The following is a 15,922-nucleotide window of genomic DNA, read 5'->3' as shown; positions in this document are numbered from 1 at the left end:
GTGTATATCTATATCCATGTGAATGAATATAGTTTGGGCAGAATGTCATCACACAACAGAGATAGGGCATCATGCTAACCTTTGGATTACATTAGTGTTTTAAACAAATACCATTTTTCATGATTAAAGCCCAACGGAATCATTTAATTTTGAACCATAGGCTTCATCAAAATGCACACTGTAAGACTGACTGGCAGGGGTCAGGGTGCTACATCACCAACCTTCATTTATGTAAATTTTGTAAACATTTTGGAGAGGTGCCTTTTCATGGCCATCCCAAAACTCAGAAATTCATCTCTGTCCTTCCTTTTTTCTATTTGCGGAATATAATAATTTTCTCTTTGAAGAAAGTGAAATGGAAGTATGTTAATGTTTACACTTCATACAAAGAAACTGGAATTATTACAATTTAAAAAACTACATAAATATTTATTGATTGTAGAATCATAGAAATTAGTTATCACTGCTGCAAAAATAATACAGGTATATGCAGGTGCTTTCACTGCAGTTGTCATTCTACTCACAAACATACGAGGGTAAGGTGAAAAGTTCTCGACATGACAACGAAAAGCTGCAATTTTTTGTTAAAAAATGATTTTATTTCTCTACATAATCTCTGTTGACTAAAACACACTTGGTCCAGCATTTCTCTAATGTCAGTATTCCTTCCAGGAGGTGAGAGTCTGGAAGGCTATCCATCTACCCTCCTCCTGGCCATCCACCTGGCTCCCTCAACTTCTTAATTGGACGTGAAGCGCTTCCCAGAAATAAATTCTTTTCTGGGTGCTAAATGTCTGGTGGTGCTAAATAAGGAGAATAGAGCAAATCGTTCCCAAATCCCGTAGTTTTCCCATTGCAAACACCTTCATGATTAGGTGCGTTATCCGGGTGAAATTTTTTCTTCTTCAATCCAGGCATCTTCTTGCAAATTTTGGCCTCCAGCTGATCAAAAAGGTTGGAGTGATATTCACCTGTAATTGCTTGCTTTTTCAAGGTAATCGATTCACAGGATCCCCTTTGCATCCCAAAACACAATAGCCATGACCTTTCCTGCAGAGATGATCAACATCACTTTCATTGGTGCTGAACCACTGGCTTCCACCCTCTGTTTCAACTGCTGTTTAGTTCTTCGGGTGTAATGGTGGACCCATGTCTCATCCATGGTGACAAATCGCCGTACAAAATCAGTTGGTTCCCTCTTAAATTGGACCAAACATTGCCGCAAAAATCGTTTTCGCATTAGCTTTTGTTGATAGGTATTCTGCAAATGCGGCACCCACCTTGTGCATAGCTTTTGCATCCATAATTATTTGTGCAATATGTTTTGCACCCTTTCTTCGGATATCCTCACAACTTTAGCTATCTGACTCGCCTATCTTCCAACACGATATTGTGCACCTTCTCAATGGTGTACGGTGTGATTGCGTCCAAAACGAAGAATTCTCTGACCTCATGAAATTCAAGTTTTTCCATTAAACAAAAACACTTAATACGCCTACTGCAACAATACATGTAACCGAACTACTTGAGAGAGCAAGTTGAAACTTTTATGAACCAATAACCCGTGCACCCAGGCAGGAATCAAATTTTGCTGATTGGAATGCCATCTCCGTGTCAGGCCGAGAACTTTTCACCTTACCTTGTTGTCATCTTCATTTCCATCTAGGGCATTACTCATTCAACACTTTTGAAAAAAACTTGATAATGGTCCCCTTTTTATCTTCACCCACCGACCCCAACACCAGAAATTGATGACGTTTCATTCATCCCATCTGTCTAACGTCATCCATTGGTGTCTCTATCTACTTCATCTACTATTGCATAGATTCCTCTGATTTAATGTAATTTATTGTTCAAAATCTCCAGAGGCCAAAATTGAGAAGTCGATTCACTAGGAATCATAGCGAGACATTCAGTGGCAAGGATTTTTGCTGACTTATTTTGTGGGCTTTAAAATGGTCGCTCACTAATAGAGATGATTTACTCAGGCTTGCCTGAGTAAAGAACACCTATATTTGTGGAACTATGATATGAGCACTTAATAGAAAGGCGTGTATAAAGTGTTGAGTGACGCTATCAAACACTATTAATGATTGAGTGCCAGAGGCACCAAGTCTACAATGACAGATTGTTGAGTAGAGGGAAACATCCTCTATGCCTGTCATCCTACTTTATGACTACATTTCTATGCCATACATAACCACGCTCTATATTAAGTTTTGGCGAGCCTTCTTAACATCCTTGTCATCAGTTTCCTCCTCCTTGTGAATGCGTCTTTGTGTAACTTAATTCTAATCTTTTTGTGCCTAATACCTTGATCATTTTGATCAAAAAATGGGATTTTTTAAGGGAGTATTCAAGTTTTATTGCTTATCACTGGCTCCAAGCACTGTTATCGTCAAATTTTGTAATAAAGAGAACCATTTTCTATGACTAAGGAGGGCAAAATACTTTTTGTAAGTATTTTTCCTGGCTAATCAGCCTACGACTTAGAAGACGAAGTCATACCCATGTATACTCATGCCCATCAGATGCAGGCCGATCATAAGAGCACATTTTGGATTAAGAAAAGTGTCTTATGGCCTGGGAAATGTGGTACTATTTGTCTACAATTTTTAAGATATGGTTTAAACAAATTCAGTCACCTCTTATGCAGTAATATTCAAACTTAGAATTCAAAGTTACATGCTGAATTTACCCAAATACCATGCTTGCTAAATTATTACTCCATATTCTTCCATATTTCAACTTCATCAGTAATTTAGTATTAGTGGTAGTTTATTGGCTTAGGGTAGTTTTCCAGTTCATCATCACTACTTGTTATCATAGATCTAAGATATCTGAAAGATTCCACATATCCTATATTGTGCTACGCCATATATCTGCTTTGTCCTACCTATTTCTGTCTGGATTGTATCATAGATTTTGCATTCCATAATTATTAATTGGGTCACGGTAGTCCAGTGGGTAGAGCGTTGGACTGCTGACCAGAGGGTCCCGGGGAAGGCACTCTGGGCACCTGCAGCTCCACCCAAGCTGAAGTGATTTTTCGGGTACCAGGTCTTCCTGGGAAACCATAACTGGCACCGGTTAAGGAACTGGCCCCCCTACCCTGATGCGTGAAGTTTCACACGCCGTATAGGGCTGATCTCTACCATCACCTACTAAACTGACCTTCGGGTTGATTACTGTGTTTATGGTTTTTTTAAATTATTAATCACAAAGCCCACTTCTGCTTTTTCCTCCAGCATAAAATGTGTTTCCTTCTGTTCTACCCATAATGTTCAGGACATCTGCAAATTCCACTAAATGGGTTAGTTTGCTTAGATGTAAGTGTAGTATTTATATCCATCGGCAGCCACCGGTCAACATATTGTAATGCTAGGTTGAAGGGCATGGATGCTGATGTTGTCCTTGTTCTGTTATGAAATGGCCTCTTCTTTCCCCCTTAACTCTAGTAATAGAATTTATCATTATCATTCTAGAGAAATGTGGCTATTCGAAATATGATTACACCTTGTAAGATACTGCTTACCTTTCCTCCTCTCAATACTATCATAGAGTTGTTTAAAATATTTGTTGTCTCTGGCCTAACTTAATGGAATTAAATAATATATTCAAATGAAATAAGTAACTTCGTAACTCCATACTCTCTCAAGTGTGTGTGGAATTACAAAGTTACTTTTCATTTCAATTTGTTTAAAATAGATACATGAATATGGTTTGCATAAAAAGCATCAGAGAAAGTTTCATAAAAATAGGTTTATTTCAGATATTGCCACAATGCCTCAAAAACCTTCAAACTACATCCCTTGAGCATCAACGCACTTTTGCCAGCAGCTTTTCCATGACTTGAAGGCTACCTGGTTGGTGGATTCCAGAAGGTCCATAAGGAACTTCTGGAATGGAGATGTACAAGGCTGTAAGCTTTTTTGATGGCACTTCAGGTCTCATGGTGGTGTCCTTTGAGGGAGGATTTCACTTTTGGGACTAGGAAATAGTCTGCTGGTGCATGGTCAGGGCTGTAAGGGGGTTGGTGAATTGTCACGATGCTGTAGCAGAATGTCTTCACAAGCAGACACTCGACTCTGCTCGTCCGTCAATGCCTTTAGAGTATAGGAGAACTTTTGCAATGCCAAATATTTGATAATGGTGTGCACTGACATCTTATCAATGCCAACACAACCAGCGATCATGTGCACACTTAACTGAAGTAAGTGAATTCAGCACTTCAAGCACACGTCAGGAAAAAATTGTTACTGATACTTTTTATACAAACCTTTCGTATTATCCCAAAGGCAGCTTGATATTCCATCTTTACATTTTTTTCCATTACAGTTGGCAGTTTTTTCTGCAGAGGATTGTGAAGACCTCCAAGGTCATATCCATTTTAGTATAGGGGACAAAGGATGCCTGCCCTCCATTCTCAAGTATTTTCTCCTCCCAGATTTTGCAAATCAAATTCCATACTTATGTGTGTTTCCCATCATTAAATTCATCCAAGGCTATTACTTTTCCCCACTGCCTTATCATATTTCCCTGGAAGACTGCTGTCTTGGACCCTCAACTTCTAGTTTTTGCAGGATGTCTTTTCAAGATTTTCTTTTCTCTTTGGAGCTTTTCAGATTATCGTATGCTGCTTGCTTTGTTCATGTTGGTCTTGCAGTATATGTTGCATTTAACTTTTCTAATGTTTTTTGATACTCATTCATCAAACTGTTTCCACTTGCCCTTAACTTCAGCACCTAATATGGAAGTGATACATCATTTTAGATTGCTCAATGTCGCTTCTATGTTCACAGAAGGACATTGAAAGATCTAAAGGATGGAATTAATATAGGTATTAATATAGAGCATTTATCTTGTACCAATTTGTCATATTGTTTCATTTCTGTCACCAACTTCTCCTTTTCCAGTGGCTCAGTTACTTTCTAACTGTTGAACTTGGATCTTTTTTGTGATCGTTTCAAGGGATAAGTATTAATTTGAAACCTGTATTTCACTATGTTGTATGTCATGTACTTGACCAACAGAACAATAGTTTTGTAATAATCCCTACTAAGTGATAATATAGATTATATATCTTGTTTTGGCTTCCAATATGCTTGAAGCATTCCTTTCGTCTATGAAGATGTCATATATTTGATTTAAGATTAGCTTGTATTCTTTATATGGGAATATGCTGATGAGATTATTATATTTCTACTGATTGCAATCTACTAACCTCAAATCGTTATTACTAGAATTCTCGGGTAGAATGTTAGCTCTGAGTTTATATCTGATGATTGCCTCTTGCTGACTTTGTCTCCAGATTTCCAATGAAGATTTTAATATCATACATTGGAGCTGTGCCATATATATTGTTTCTGGTAGAAATCTTTCTTTGTATAACCATATTCATTGACAATCTTTGGAAGTACATGGATATATTTTGCAATTTGCTTTAACATAATACCTTTTTCTTTTAATTTGGAATTGAGACTATGGCCTTCCAGGATGCTTAAGAATGAATGGCATTCCCAAATCATGTCCCAGGCACCATCATTTAGGTTTTCGTGACACTATGCTCTGCTAGCAGGAGTCTTCAATCTGGTATGCCAGAACAAAGCATTTTTTAAAAATGTATATAATAGTGGACTTTGATCATGAGCCAAATTTATTTATAAGGTAGAGAAAACTAATGCAAGGAAGTTGATATGAGCTTGTAACGGCAGTAATAATTTTGTAGAATGGAAAATCTCAGTGAGGACATGATATGTACTTAGTGAAATGATGAAGCACCGTGGCATACAACTTGGTGTGGGTTACTTTTAGTTAAAAACTTTATTTGAACCAGATGTACAATTGAAATAATGCATTAACTAAACTTCCATACCAATGCAAACTTAGTAAAAAGGAATTTAAGGACTATAGCACAATTAGTCTAGTTTAATACTGGGAAAAAGTCTAGAAAAGTACTTTGAATAAGTATAGAAAGTAACTCGTGCACTGCACACATACATAGACATGCTAAGTTAAGTATGTATTGCATTTTTTGATTGGAAAAGCCAACAATTATTATTACTTTTTATTTGCCCATTGATCCCAATACAAAAATACCAGGTGGGTGTGTATGTACATGATATAAGGCACGTCAAAGAGGAGCAAAGACACAGGCTCAGTTAAGATACATAAAAGAAATGATGCTCATAGTTACATAAATGTTTGTTACAAACCCATGAACATTGGCTGTAACATGCACATGCAATATCAAATTCAGAAAAATCATTGATCATTAACATGAATCAGACCATGACCATTGCTAGAAACTAAAAGTATGAACTTACTGGTTGGGAATATTGTTGAGATATTCATCAACCGAGTAGAACATATTGCGCTGTAGATATCTTTTTAATGCATGCCTGAATGCAGCAATTCCCTTTGTATTCTTGATACTTTTGGGTAGTTTGTTATATAATCTGATGCCCATTTCATTGGGTCCTAATTTCAATGCTTTAGTTCTTATATTCCCATAATGGAAGTCATTCCTGCCTCTGGTGTAATGATGATGATAGGCAGAGTTAAGAGAATAGTTGCCAATGTTATTTTTTATATATAGAATTAAAAACATAATGTAGATGCACGGGAGTGGTAGCAAATTTAATTCACGGAAAATAGGCCTTGATGGAGCATTGTGAGGTTTCCTGGCGATGATTCTAATAGCTTTCTTTTGCATTTTAAAGATGGTTTGAGAAATAGCAGCTGATCCCCATAATATTATACTGTAGGTTATATTTGAATAAATTTCCCCATAGTACAAATTGAGTAGTACAGTTTTACTTGTAGTTTCATACAGGTGTCTTAATAGGTAGCAAGTTGAACTGAGCTTGTGTTGGAGGGCTTTTACATGAGTATCCCAAGAAATATTTGCACATAGAGAAATACCTAGAAATTTGCATTCTGTCACATGCTCAATTGATTGGTCATTGATTTTTACCAGCAGATCATCTGACACGTTCTTATTGCGTGTAAAGTATACTATTTTACTTTTATTTACATTTAAGTCTAGAAGGTTGTCTGTACACCACTTGTTTATTGCAAGTGTGACAGACTTAGATTTTTCCACAAGGCTGGGATATATTTGTGTTGATATTATTACATTAGTGTCGTCAGCATACAACACTGGTATTATTCCATCATTATTTGGTAAGCAGTTAGGTAGGTCATTGACGTATATCAGAAAGAGGAGTGGCCCAAGGGTTGAGCCTTGTGGGACACCTTTGTTAACTTGGTATGCTTCAGATGAATATTTTGACCCATCAACTGATAACACTACTTTCCGAGTGCGATTATGAATATAGGACTTCATCCAATTTAAAGGAATTCCTCTAATTCCTATTCTATTGAGTTTAATTAGTAGTCTATTGTGGTTTACATTATCAAAAGCCTTTGACAAGTCAAAAAACATTCCAAGAGTTTTGCGTTTAGCATCTAATGAATTAAGTATGCTGTCGATTGCCTGACATATGGCAGTTGTGGTAGGCCTTTCAGATCTAAATCCATGCTGAGAATTTGAAAGTAGGAAGTTTTTTTCGAGATAAGATGCTAGTTGCATATACATGGCTTTTTTGAATATTTTAGCAAATGTATTTTGGACGGCTATTGGTCTGTAGTTGTTCAAATCATTGACACAGCCATGGTTTTTATAAATGGGCACTACTTTTGATTCTTTTAATTGGGATGGGAAAATTCCTTGTATCAAAGATTCATCAATTAAAAATAAAAGGGGTGCTTTTATGGCTTCAAAACAATAATGGACAACTTTACCAGGAATTTCATCTGGGCCAGTACTGGATTTGTTTCTGAGTGAGGAGACTATAGTTTTTAGATTGGTTACAGAACAGGGCTTGGAGACAATATGGCTAAGAGAGGAGTTGTTGAAGTGTTTGGATGAACACAGAGCAAATGATTTGATATTTGGCATATCTAGACCTAAAATGATTTTTCCAGGAGTGACAGTTCTGATATAAGACATGATGTGAAACAAGGATACACCATAGTATCAGAGATGTTCAATGTATTTATTGATAAATACATTCGAATGAACACTTATTAAGGTTGTGTATGAATTGGATAATGTAAATGTAATGTAAAGTAAATAATCTATTCTATATGCCAACTGAGCATCATTGCTGCCCGAGAGATCAACAGAGACCCAAGGAACCATAGATAGCGACACATTAAAACTTTCATTGAGGATGATATTATCTCAAATTTAAGCAACTGACAACACCCTTTAATAAGGAGAATGCAAAGAATGAAACCATAGTGACGTTAAGCATTGAAATTATTGAACAAGTGAATGATTTTGAATATATTAATAGAAAGCTCATAAGAGATGGAATACTTCAGTGGTGTGCAAATGCCAGGGGATAGGTGGTTAGCATGTGAATGTATGAAGAAATGAATTCTTATTTAACAGAGCAAAGATGGAAGCGTATAAAAATGTAATAAATATAAAAAACCATAATCAGTAATCAACCGAAGGTCGGTTTGGTAGAGTTCACCCAGTACTAAGCCTGATGGCGAGTGAAATTCACACAACAGGGTAAGGGGGCCAATTCCTATCCCTGTGCCGGTTATGGTTTCCCAGGAAGATCAGGTCCCCGAGAAATCACATGGCTTGGGTGGAGCTGTAGGTGCCCAGAGAGGCTTGACTTCCCCAAGTTATTCGATGTGAGTGAAATTTATGACAGGAGAAGCATTTAGGTAAAATAAATGCCGTATGCATTGGATACTTTAGGGGATGTTGATGGTAGCAAAAAGACAGAAGGTGGATTAAATACACTTCTTCGAGAAGAGGATGATGTATGTGTGGTTTGACAAGGTAGACCAGTTCCAAGAACTGGATAATATAGTCTCACTACCTTTTTTGTTTCAACTTGTAACATTTAAAAATGTCCTAAAAAAACTTTCCACCTATTTAAACGATTAAAAAATATACTAATAGTAGCACGAAAAAACTTTTCGTTTTTTAAATTAAGGCGATTAAAACGCCACCTTGATAACAGGTGAACTGCGAAAAAAATTGAAAACGCAATCGGCGTCGAGAACACATACGCCAATTTCAGTTCGGTAGTTTCGGAATCAACGATACGCGCTTGACGCCATTTTGTTGCTGTCTTTCCGGCTTTTGGTATTCAATATTTGTCGTGAAATGATCTTGTTGGAGATATTGTTGTGATAATTCAAGTTTTTTATAGCACTAAAATAAATTAGCAATTATGGGCAGAAAAAAGAAGAAGCAGTCAAAACCATGGTGCTGGTATCCTTTTTCTCTCATGGTTGATGGTAATCGTATATTGATATTTTATTTGAACTGTGATATTAATTTTTATTCTAAGAAATTGCGTTTATGTTCGAAATTCTGGACAGAATAGAGAACTTTCCTTAACAATGTAAGGTATTGCAATAGAGAATTCGACGACGAAAAGATACTTATTCAGCACCAAAAAGCCAAGCATTTTAAATGTCATATTTGCCATAAGAAGCTCTACACTGGGCCCGGATTGTCCATTCATTGCATGCAGGTCTGTTTTTTATCTTCTATATTTATCGATTAATAATAATATCACGTCGAATGTTTCATAAGGCTTTTCGCCGATGTATTGACATAACCAATGTGCTTTCTGTAGGTTCACAAGGAGGCAATCGACAAAGTACCTAATTCCCTTCCAAATCGTTCCAATATAGAGATAGAGATATACGGTATGGAAGGAATTCCTGAAGAGGATCTCAAGGAGCATGAAAGGCAGAAACATGGTAATTATCGCAAGAATGCGCTGCCATTTGTCATTTGAGGAAGGATATCAATAAGCATGATTTTGTCCGACAGGAACATCATTTTAAGTCAAGTTACCCCAGTTCAATGAATTAGTGAAACACTAGTTAATGTTTCAGTGAAATTTAACAAGGCCATTGGAATCCGAGGGATAAGTAGTTAATAATGAAATGAAACTGGTCTAATGTTTATTCTTAGCCCCAAGTTTACCTTGAGTTAATGCTCAGGGTAATGAATCATTCCCGATTATGTGCTCTGGATATTATATTGTCACATTAATTATTTTACCCTATTATAAACTCGTGGCCGCAGTGGGCTTCTATATAATTTCCAAAATAACTCCCTGGGCATAACCTTTTAATTGCCTTCACATTGATTTTAGGCATTCATTATAAGTTTCATTTTGAGTTAAATTGGTATATTTATGGTAAAATATATTCCTACCATCCTTGTTTAAAATTTTGGTTCATGAACATGAAAGAAACAATGTAATGAGCATTTACATTTTGGAGACTGAGGGCGAAAACAAAAACTGAATCATGTGGTCACATGGGTTAATGTTCAAAGTATTGGTTAAGCTCTTGCAATTGCTGCCAGTAGGTAGTAATTGTAAAATTTCAAGGTTGATTAATAAATTGACGATCTCCTGATTCATTTTCTTTGCTATTGTGAAAATCCTTGCAATGTAGAATTTTTTCTTTCAAGAGAAAAATAATTTTGAGAGAATATTCTTAATTGTTTTAAGTATTTTAAAATTCACTGTCACTAAATCACCAAATTTAAAAAAAAAATCTTATATATAGTTGATGCTTGTAGTACGTTGGTGAGTAACTTAGGAATTCATAAATTCCCTTCCCTGTTAAGAGCTTTTTGTGTCAATGGTACCTATAATGTGACTCTTGTAAGTACTTGCCTTTCCCCTCCCACTACTGAGAGTCCTTGACTTGGAACTAAAAGTGAAGGTTGTTAAATTGAGATATTTAAGTACTAGGAAGCACCCTTGATGTATGTATGTGACTCCCTATCACTCCTGTTAAAGATACAAAATTAAGACTTGTTGTTAACTGCATAAATTTAAAATCTTTTCATTAATTTTAGATCTTAAATAATGCTCTTTTTCCATGCCTGATGTTATCAAGAATTTAGTTTTTTTTTCAGGTCTCCAATGAAGCAGTTAATATATACAGTTGTAGCTTTTCTTCTCTCTATTGTTTTAAGTGGGGCAGTGGATTGATAGTAGAAACATCCTTCATCTACTTTGATTTATCCCTCTTCATTTATTTTATTTCCATGAAAGGACGTCCCCATAGTCCAAGTTCAGGAGAAGAAGATTCAGCTCCTAAGAAGCCACGTCCCCTACTTGAGATCACAACTTCCATGCCACCGTCGCTGCAACCTGTCCAGTCTCATATTCCTCCTACCGCTTCATCTTCCTCTCCTGGTAATGACATATGATTACAGAGAGTTTATGTTGGTGGTAACTTTATTTGTAAATTAATTTTCTATATTTTATTATAAATTATTTCCTCTAGTTAATTATTCATTATTTTATATTTCTGACGTGTACTCTATTTGTTGGCAAATAAGATGCACCCTCATTTTAATATGGCTTACACAAGAAAAAAGGTTTTAATAGTTAAAGTTGAGGTAATTTTTTTCAAAACAATTAATTCCACTCTGTAAGAAGAGCACATGCTGTCTTATGATGCTCAGGTGAGATTAAATATGATCAAGTTCATTCAGTATCTCAATCGCACCTCAATCGACATTTGTCGCACAATTGTTAGGCTTTTTATATTTAAAAAAATTAAAATTTATTTCCAGCATAATTGCTTTCTTACAATTGATGAATTTCGGAACCCGTAATTTGTCATTATATTCTGGTCAACTGAAATTGAATTTGCTAGCCTCTTGTATTTTGATGGGTCTTATAATGTATTTTCATATCTTCAGGACTAATAAACCTATTATTATTGTTTCTATTCAAGTCACAAAATATTGAACTTCAGTGTAGCAATTCCAGCTACAGCCTTCTTCAATTATATAATAAATATTATACATAAGTAAAAATTTGGGTCATGGTAGTTCAGGGTGTAGAGTGTTGGATTACTGACCAGAGGGCCCTGGTTTAATTCCCGGTCAAGATTCTGGGCACCTGCGGCTCTATGATTAGCTATATGATTTTTTTGCAAAGTTCTAGATCTTCCTGGGAAACCATAACCGGCTCAGGGATAGGAGCTGGCCCCCCTACTCTGATGTTTGAATTTCACACGCTGTCAGGCTTAGTACTGGGTGAACTATATTATCACCTACCAAACCGACCTTTGGGTTGATTGCTGTGTTTATGGGTTGAATAAGAAAATATAAAGGTGTGAAAATAGTTTGTGTTGTCCTTCTGGGGTAAAAATAATATTCAGTATCAAATGTTAACTCATGTAATTTGAAACTTAACATATAAGATGTGGGTGATTTTTTGACCTTAATTTTGGTAAAGAAGGTGCATTTTATATGCCTTTAAATATGCCATGTTGTCATTTAGTAAATGTAGATGAGCTCTTTCAAATAAGTACATAATTTCATCTTTGAAATTAGGTTATTTCTTATCTTGTTGATCAGAAATTTTCCTACGGATAAAAAGATTGATAGTACTTTTTATTTTCAGGAATACCTCCCCATCACATGGCTCCAGGAACACCCATGATGCACCATCCTCCACACTTACCGCCTCACTTAATGGGTGGCCCACACCCACATCCTCCAATGGGAGGTGGAGCCCCCCCACAGCACCACCCACACCACCCTGGTGGCCCCCCACCTCCCCCTCCCTTCATGCCCCCTGGGTGAGTATAAGGGTATGCGACCTTGGATATTCGGTGATCAAGGGATGAGGGCATGCCCAACCCCAATTAAGCCTTGGCTTTGGCGTTTAACACAAGGAGATATTTAAAGGTCAAAGTTAAAACTCTCGCGTGAGCATGGGGATGTGATAGTCCAGTGGGTGGAGTGCTAGGCTACTGACTGGAGATCTCAGGTTCAATTCTAGATGGTACCTCTTTAGAACTCTCACATTCATTCAAGCTGTGTTGATCTTTTTGGTATCTGGTCTTTTTGGGGAACTGCGGCAGCCCTGGGAAAGGAACTGGTCCCCCTTACTCATAGAGTGTGAATTTCACCCTCAGTTGGGCTTAGTGCAAGGCGATTTCTACCCTCGCCTACCAAACTCGCCTTAAGAATGGTTACTGTGGTTGGTTTGCTTTGTGACTGGTGTCAGGCTGGTGGTCTCGGGCAACTGCGTATGAACTACTGACTTGTCTTCTCATGTGAGTTCCAGGAAGTGTTACCTAGTACATAATCAAGTGATAGTCTCCGCCATCATGTGCACCCACAATAGGGTTCATGTGGAAAGGTGATTTAGTTGAATGACATGACAGTTAGTTTTAGAATGGGTGTTGCTTACATGTACAGGGAAAGCAAATGCACTAGTAGTCATATTTCATATCTTCAATTTTGTTTATTTTCTTTATTTTACTCTAGAAATGAGGCAGACAAGCAAAAATGCCATGTTTACTAGTTGATAATTGTGAGGAAAAAAGTAGAACACTTCCTTGATCTAAACTCTCATAAGATAAAATTTCAACCAGCCATTGTCCATTCCCTCTGCTCCAAGTATTGATCGATCTGAAAGAAACAGGAGTCCATTTGCACAGGACTGGGAAAAAAGTCATTTGCAATTTTTGGACGTCCTGGAATCAATAAACATCCAACATCCTCTTTGTTCAGTTCCCTGCACACACTCAGGTTGCATACTGCTTTGTATCCTTTCTTCTTTCTAACATCCTTTTCAGGTTTCTTGTAGATTTGTGTTGACTCAAATCCTGGTCCTTTCAGAGACACCCCTTTAAATGGTCCATTGCACATAGCTGTTTCTAGGGCATACAGCCACTTAGGAAATTCAGGGAATTTTTTTGGACTGGAAAACTCGAGTAAATTTACATTTTTGAGTAAAAACAGGGAAAATTGATATTCAGGCTGACATTTGGGCTCACTAAATCTTTATAAGACCTCTCTGGTTAGTCTGCATACTCTTCATGATGTGATAATATTGTCTGGTATATAGATGAGTATATAGTAATTGATTTATGATGAAGACAATGATGAGAACAGGCAGCTGGAAAACTGCAAGGGATTAATGGAGAAAGGACATTCCTTTTTAATGGGAAAGAGAGGGGAGAAAACAGGAGATAGATAGATAGATAGAGGTCTTTATTTGGGCGAAATTGAGACCAAATGGTCCCTTCTTCCATTTAGAGAAAGGGATGGCGAATACAAATATGCATCCTTCATGTACGTTGCTTGGACAAATAAGAAGTAATATGAGATTCGTTCCACCTAGAGGAAGATGATGTAAAATAAACGTAGCGGAAATAGTTAATTGGTAAACATAAACTTTGATGACTCTGTAGCCATGCGGTCTGATGTTATCACTTGAGCAAGAATATCAGCTGAATGTTGTGTCTCCACAATAACCAAATTCAATCCCTGCTCCAACACTAATTAAGTCCTGATTTCCTATTGATCACCGATTCCTTTTTGTTTTTGCCTGCTCTCTTATTAACTGTCGGCTGTTGAATTTCATGTATATTTTTGTTATGGTTATAGGATGCATATGATGGGGCCAATGGGCCCAATGGCGCCGCCTCCTGGTACAGCTCCCATGGCTACTCCTCCATTGGCCAATGCCCAGCCACCCCCTCCTTCTAAACCACTTTTCCCAGCTGCAGCTGCCGTTGCTGCTGCTGTGAGTATCAGATCCACTCACTTGATTTTATTGTAGCCTTGTGTACTAAAGGGAGGAGAATATATGTGTTCATTAATGTTCACACGACGCGGTGGGGATTAGGTAAACCAGGGAATATTCAAGAGAGATTGAAGGAATGTATGCAGAAACAGTATGGGAAAGACATTTTGCCTGCAAGCTTAAGAGATACTATAAAGAGAATATGTCATAGGTGAGAACGGCCTGGGTGCAGGCATTATTGATGGAGAGATAGAAAGGGACTTCAGGGAATTAAAATTAAATAAGGCAATGGGAGTAGAAAACATTCCCGTAGAACTACTTTAGAACTACTACTGCTAAGGTTTAGGAAAATATGGAATAGTTTCTATTGATTAATGTTCAGCATTTATGTGGGAGGAATTTGGCTATAAGATATTGTCAGATCAGCATTAGTTCCCATCACTAAAAATGAAATACAGCCCCTATGTTTACTTTAGAGCAATAAGTGTCAACTCAATCAGAGCTCATATAGAACTTAGGTTCATTAATATGAGGATGGAGAAGAGGGCAAGTGAAATCTAATGGGGTGATTAGTTTGGTTTCAGAGAGGGTAAGGGCACACATGATGCCATAGCAATTGTATAGTCACTAGGAGAAAGGAACCTAAGATGCAATCAGGATGTTCGTTATTTTCGTAGATTTCGAGGAGGCTTTTGTTGGTGTAAGTTGGGTAGAACTGATGAATGTATTGTGGAAAATAGATTGAAGGGATAGACGACCTATGAGCAACCAGTACGTGTCTCGGACTGCTCAGGTGTAAGTGGCAGATGGAGAGTCAGGATGGGTGGTATTATGAAAGGGGGTAAGATGGGTGTCAATTATTACCTGTTTTTTTCAATGTGTATATAAAAGAAATCGTGAAAAAAAGGCAAAAGAAAAAATGGTGATAGGAATTAAAGTTGGAGGGAAAACTCTAAAATCACTTAGGTTTGCAGATGAAGCTTTAGTTAGTTATTCAGCTTAGCTGTTCAAATAACTGCTAAGCTCATTAGGAAGTGAGTTTGATAGGTATTAGATGAAAATAAATCTAAACGAAACAAAGGATGTGAATTTTGAGAAAGAGGAAAGTATAATAAAATATTAATATTAAGGGATCATAAACTACAACAGGTGGAACAGTTGACCTATCTCAGCCATATTTTGGATGGTTAAAGTAGCAGGGATATCAGGAGTAGGGTTGAGTCAAGCAAAGAATCTTTCTCGGGGAGGAGGGAATTGATGCCAGGGACATTGAGGAAGGGTGTTAAGAGGAGAGTAGTAGAAAA

The 15,922-nt window shown here is 37.1% G+C and overlaps 1 protein-coding gene across 1 annotated transcript in view; it reads left to right on the top strand.

Moving 5' to 3' along the window:
* Positions 1-9,138: 9,138 nt before the first annotated feature.
* Positions 9,139-15,922, top strand: part of BuGZ (Bub3 interacting GLEBS and Zinc finger domain protein) — a 36,712-nt gene continuing 29,928 nt past the window's right edge. The window contains exons 1-6 of the mRNA XM_071587730.1: positions 9,139-9,304; positions 9,443-9,569; positions 9,675-9,801; positions 11,118-11,261; positions 12,483-12,660; positions 14,480-14,618. Coding sequence (XP_071443831.1) covers positions 9,264-9,304; positions 9,443-9,569; positions 9,675-9,801; positions 11,118-11,261; positions 12,483-12,660; positions 14,480-14,618 — 756 coding nt within the window. The 5' untranslated portion in view covers positions 9,139-9,263. The remainder of the gene's footprint in view (positions 9,305-9,442; positions 9,570-9,674; positions 9,802-11,117; positions 11,262-12,482; positions 12,661-14,479; positions 14,619-15,922) is intronic.

The sequence above is a fragment of the Hetaerina americana genome, unplaced genomic scaffold (genome assembly GCF_022747635.1).
Source record: "Hetaerina americana unplaced genomic scaffold, ioHetAmer1.1.p SCAF_1, whole genome shotgun sequence".
Lineage (NCBI taxonomy): Eukaryota > Metazoa > Arthropoda > Insecta > Odonata > Calopterygidae > Hetaerina > Hetaerina americana.
The sequence above is the reverse complement of the archived record's forward strand: the minus strand, read 5'-3'. Positions and strand labels throughout refer to the sequence as shown.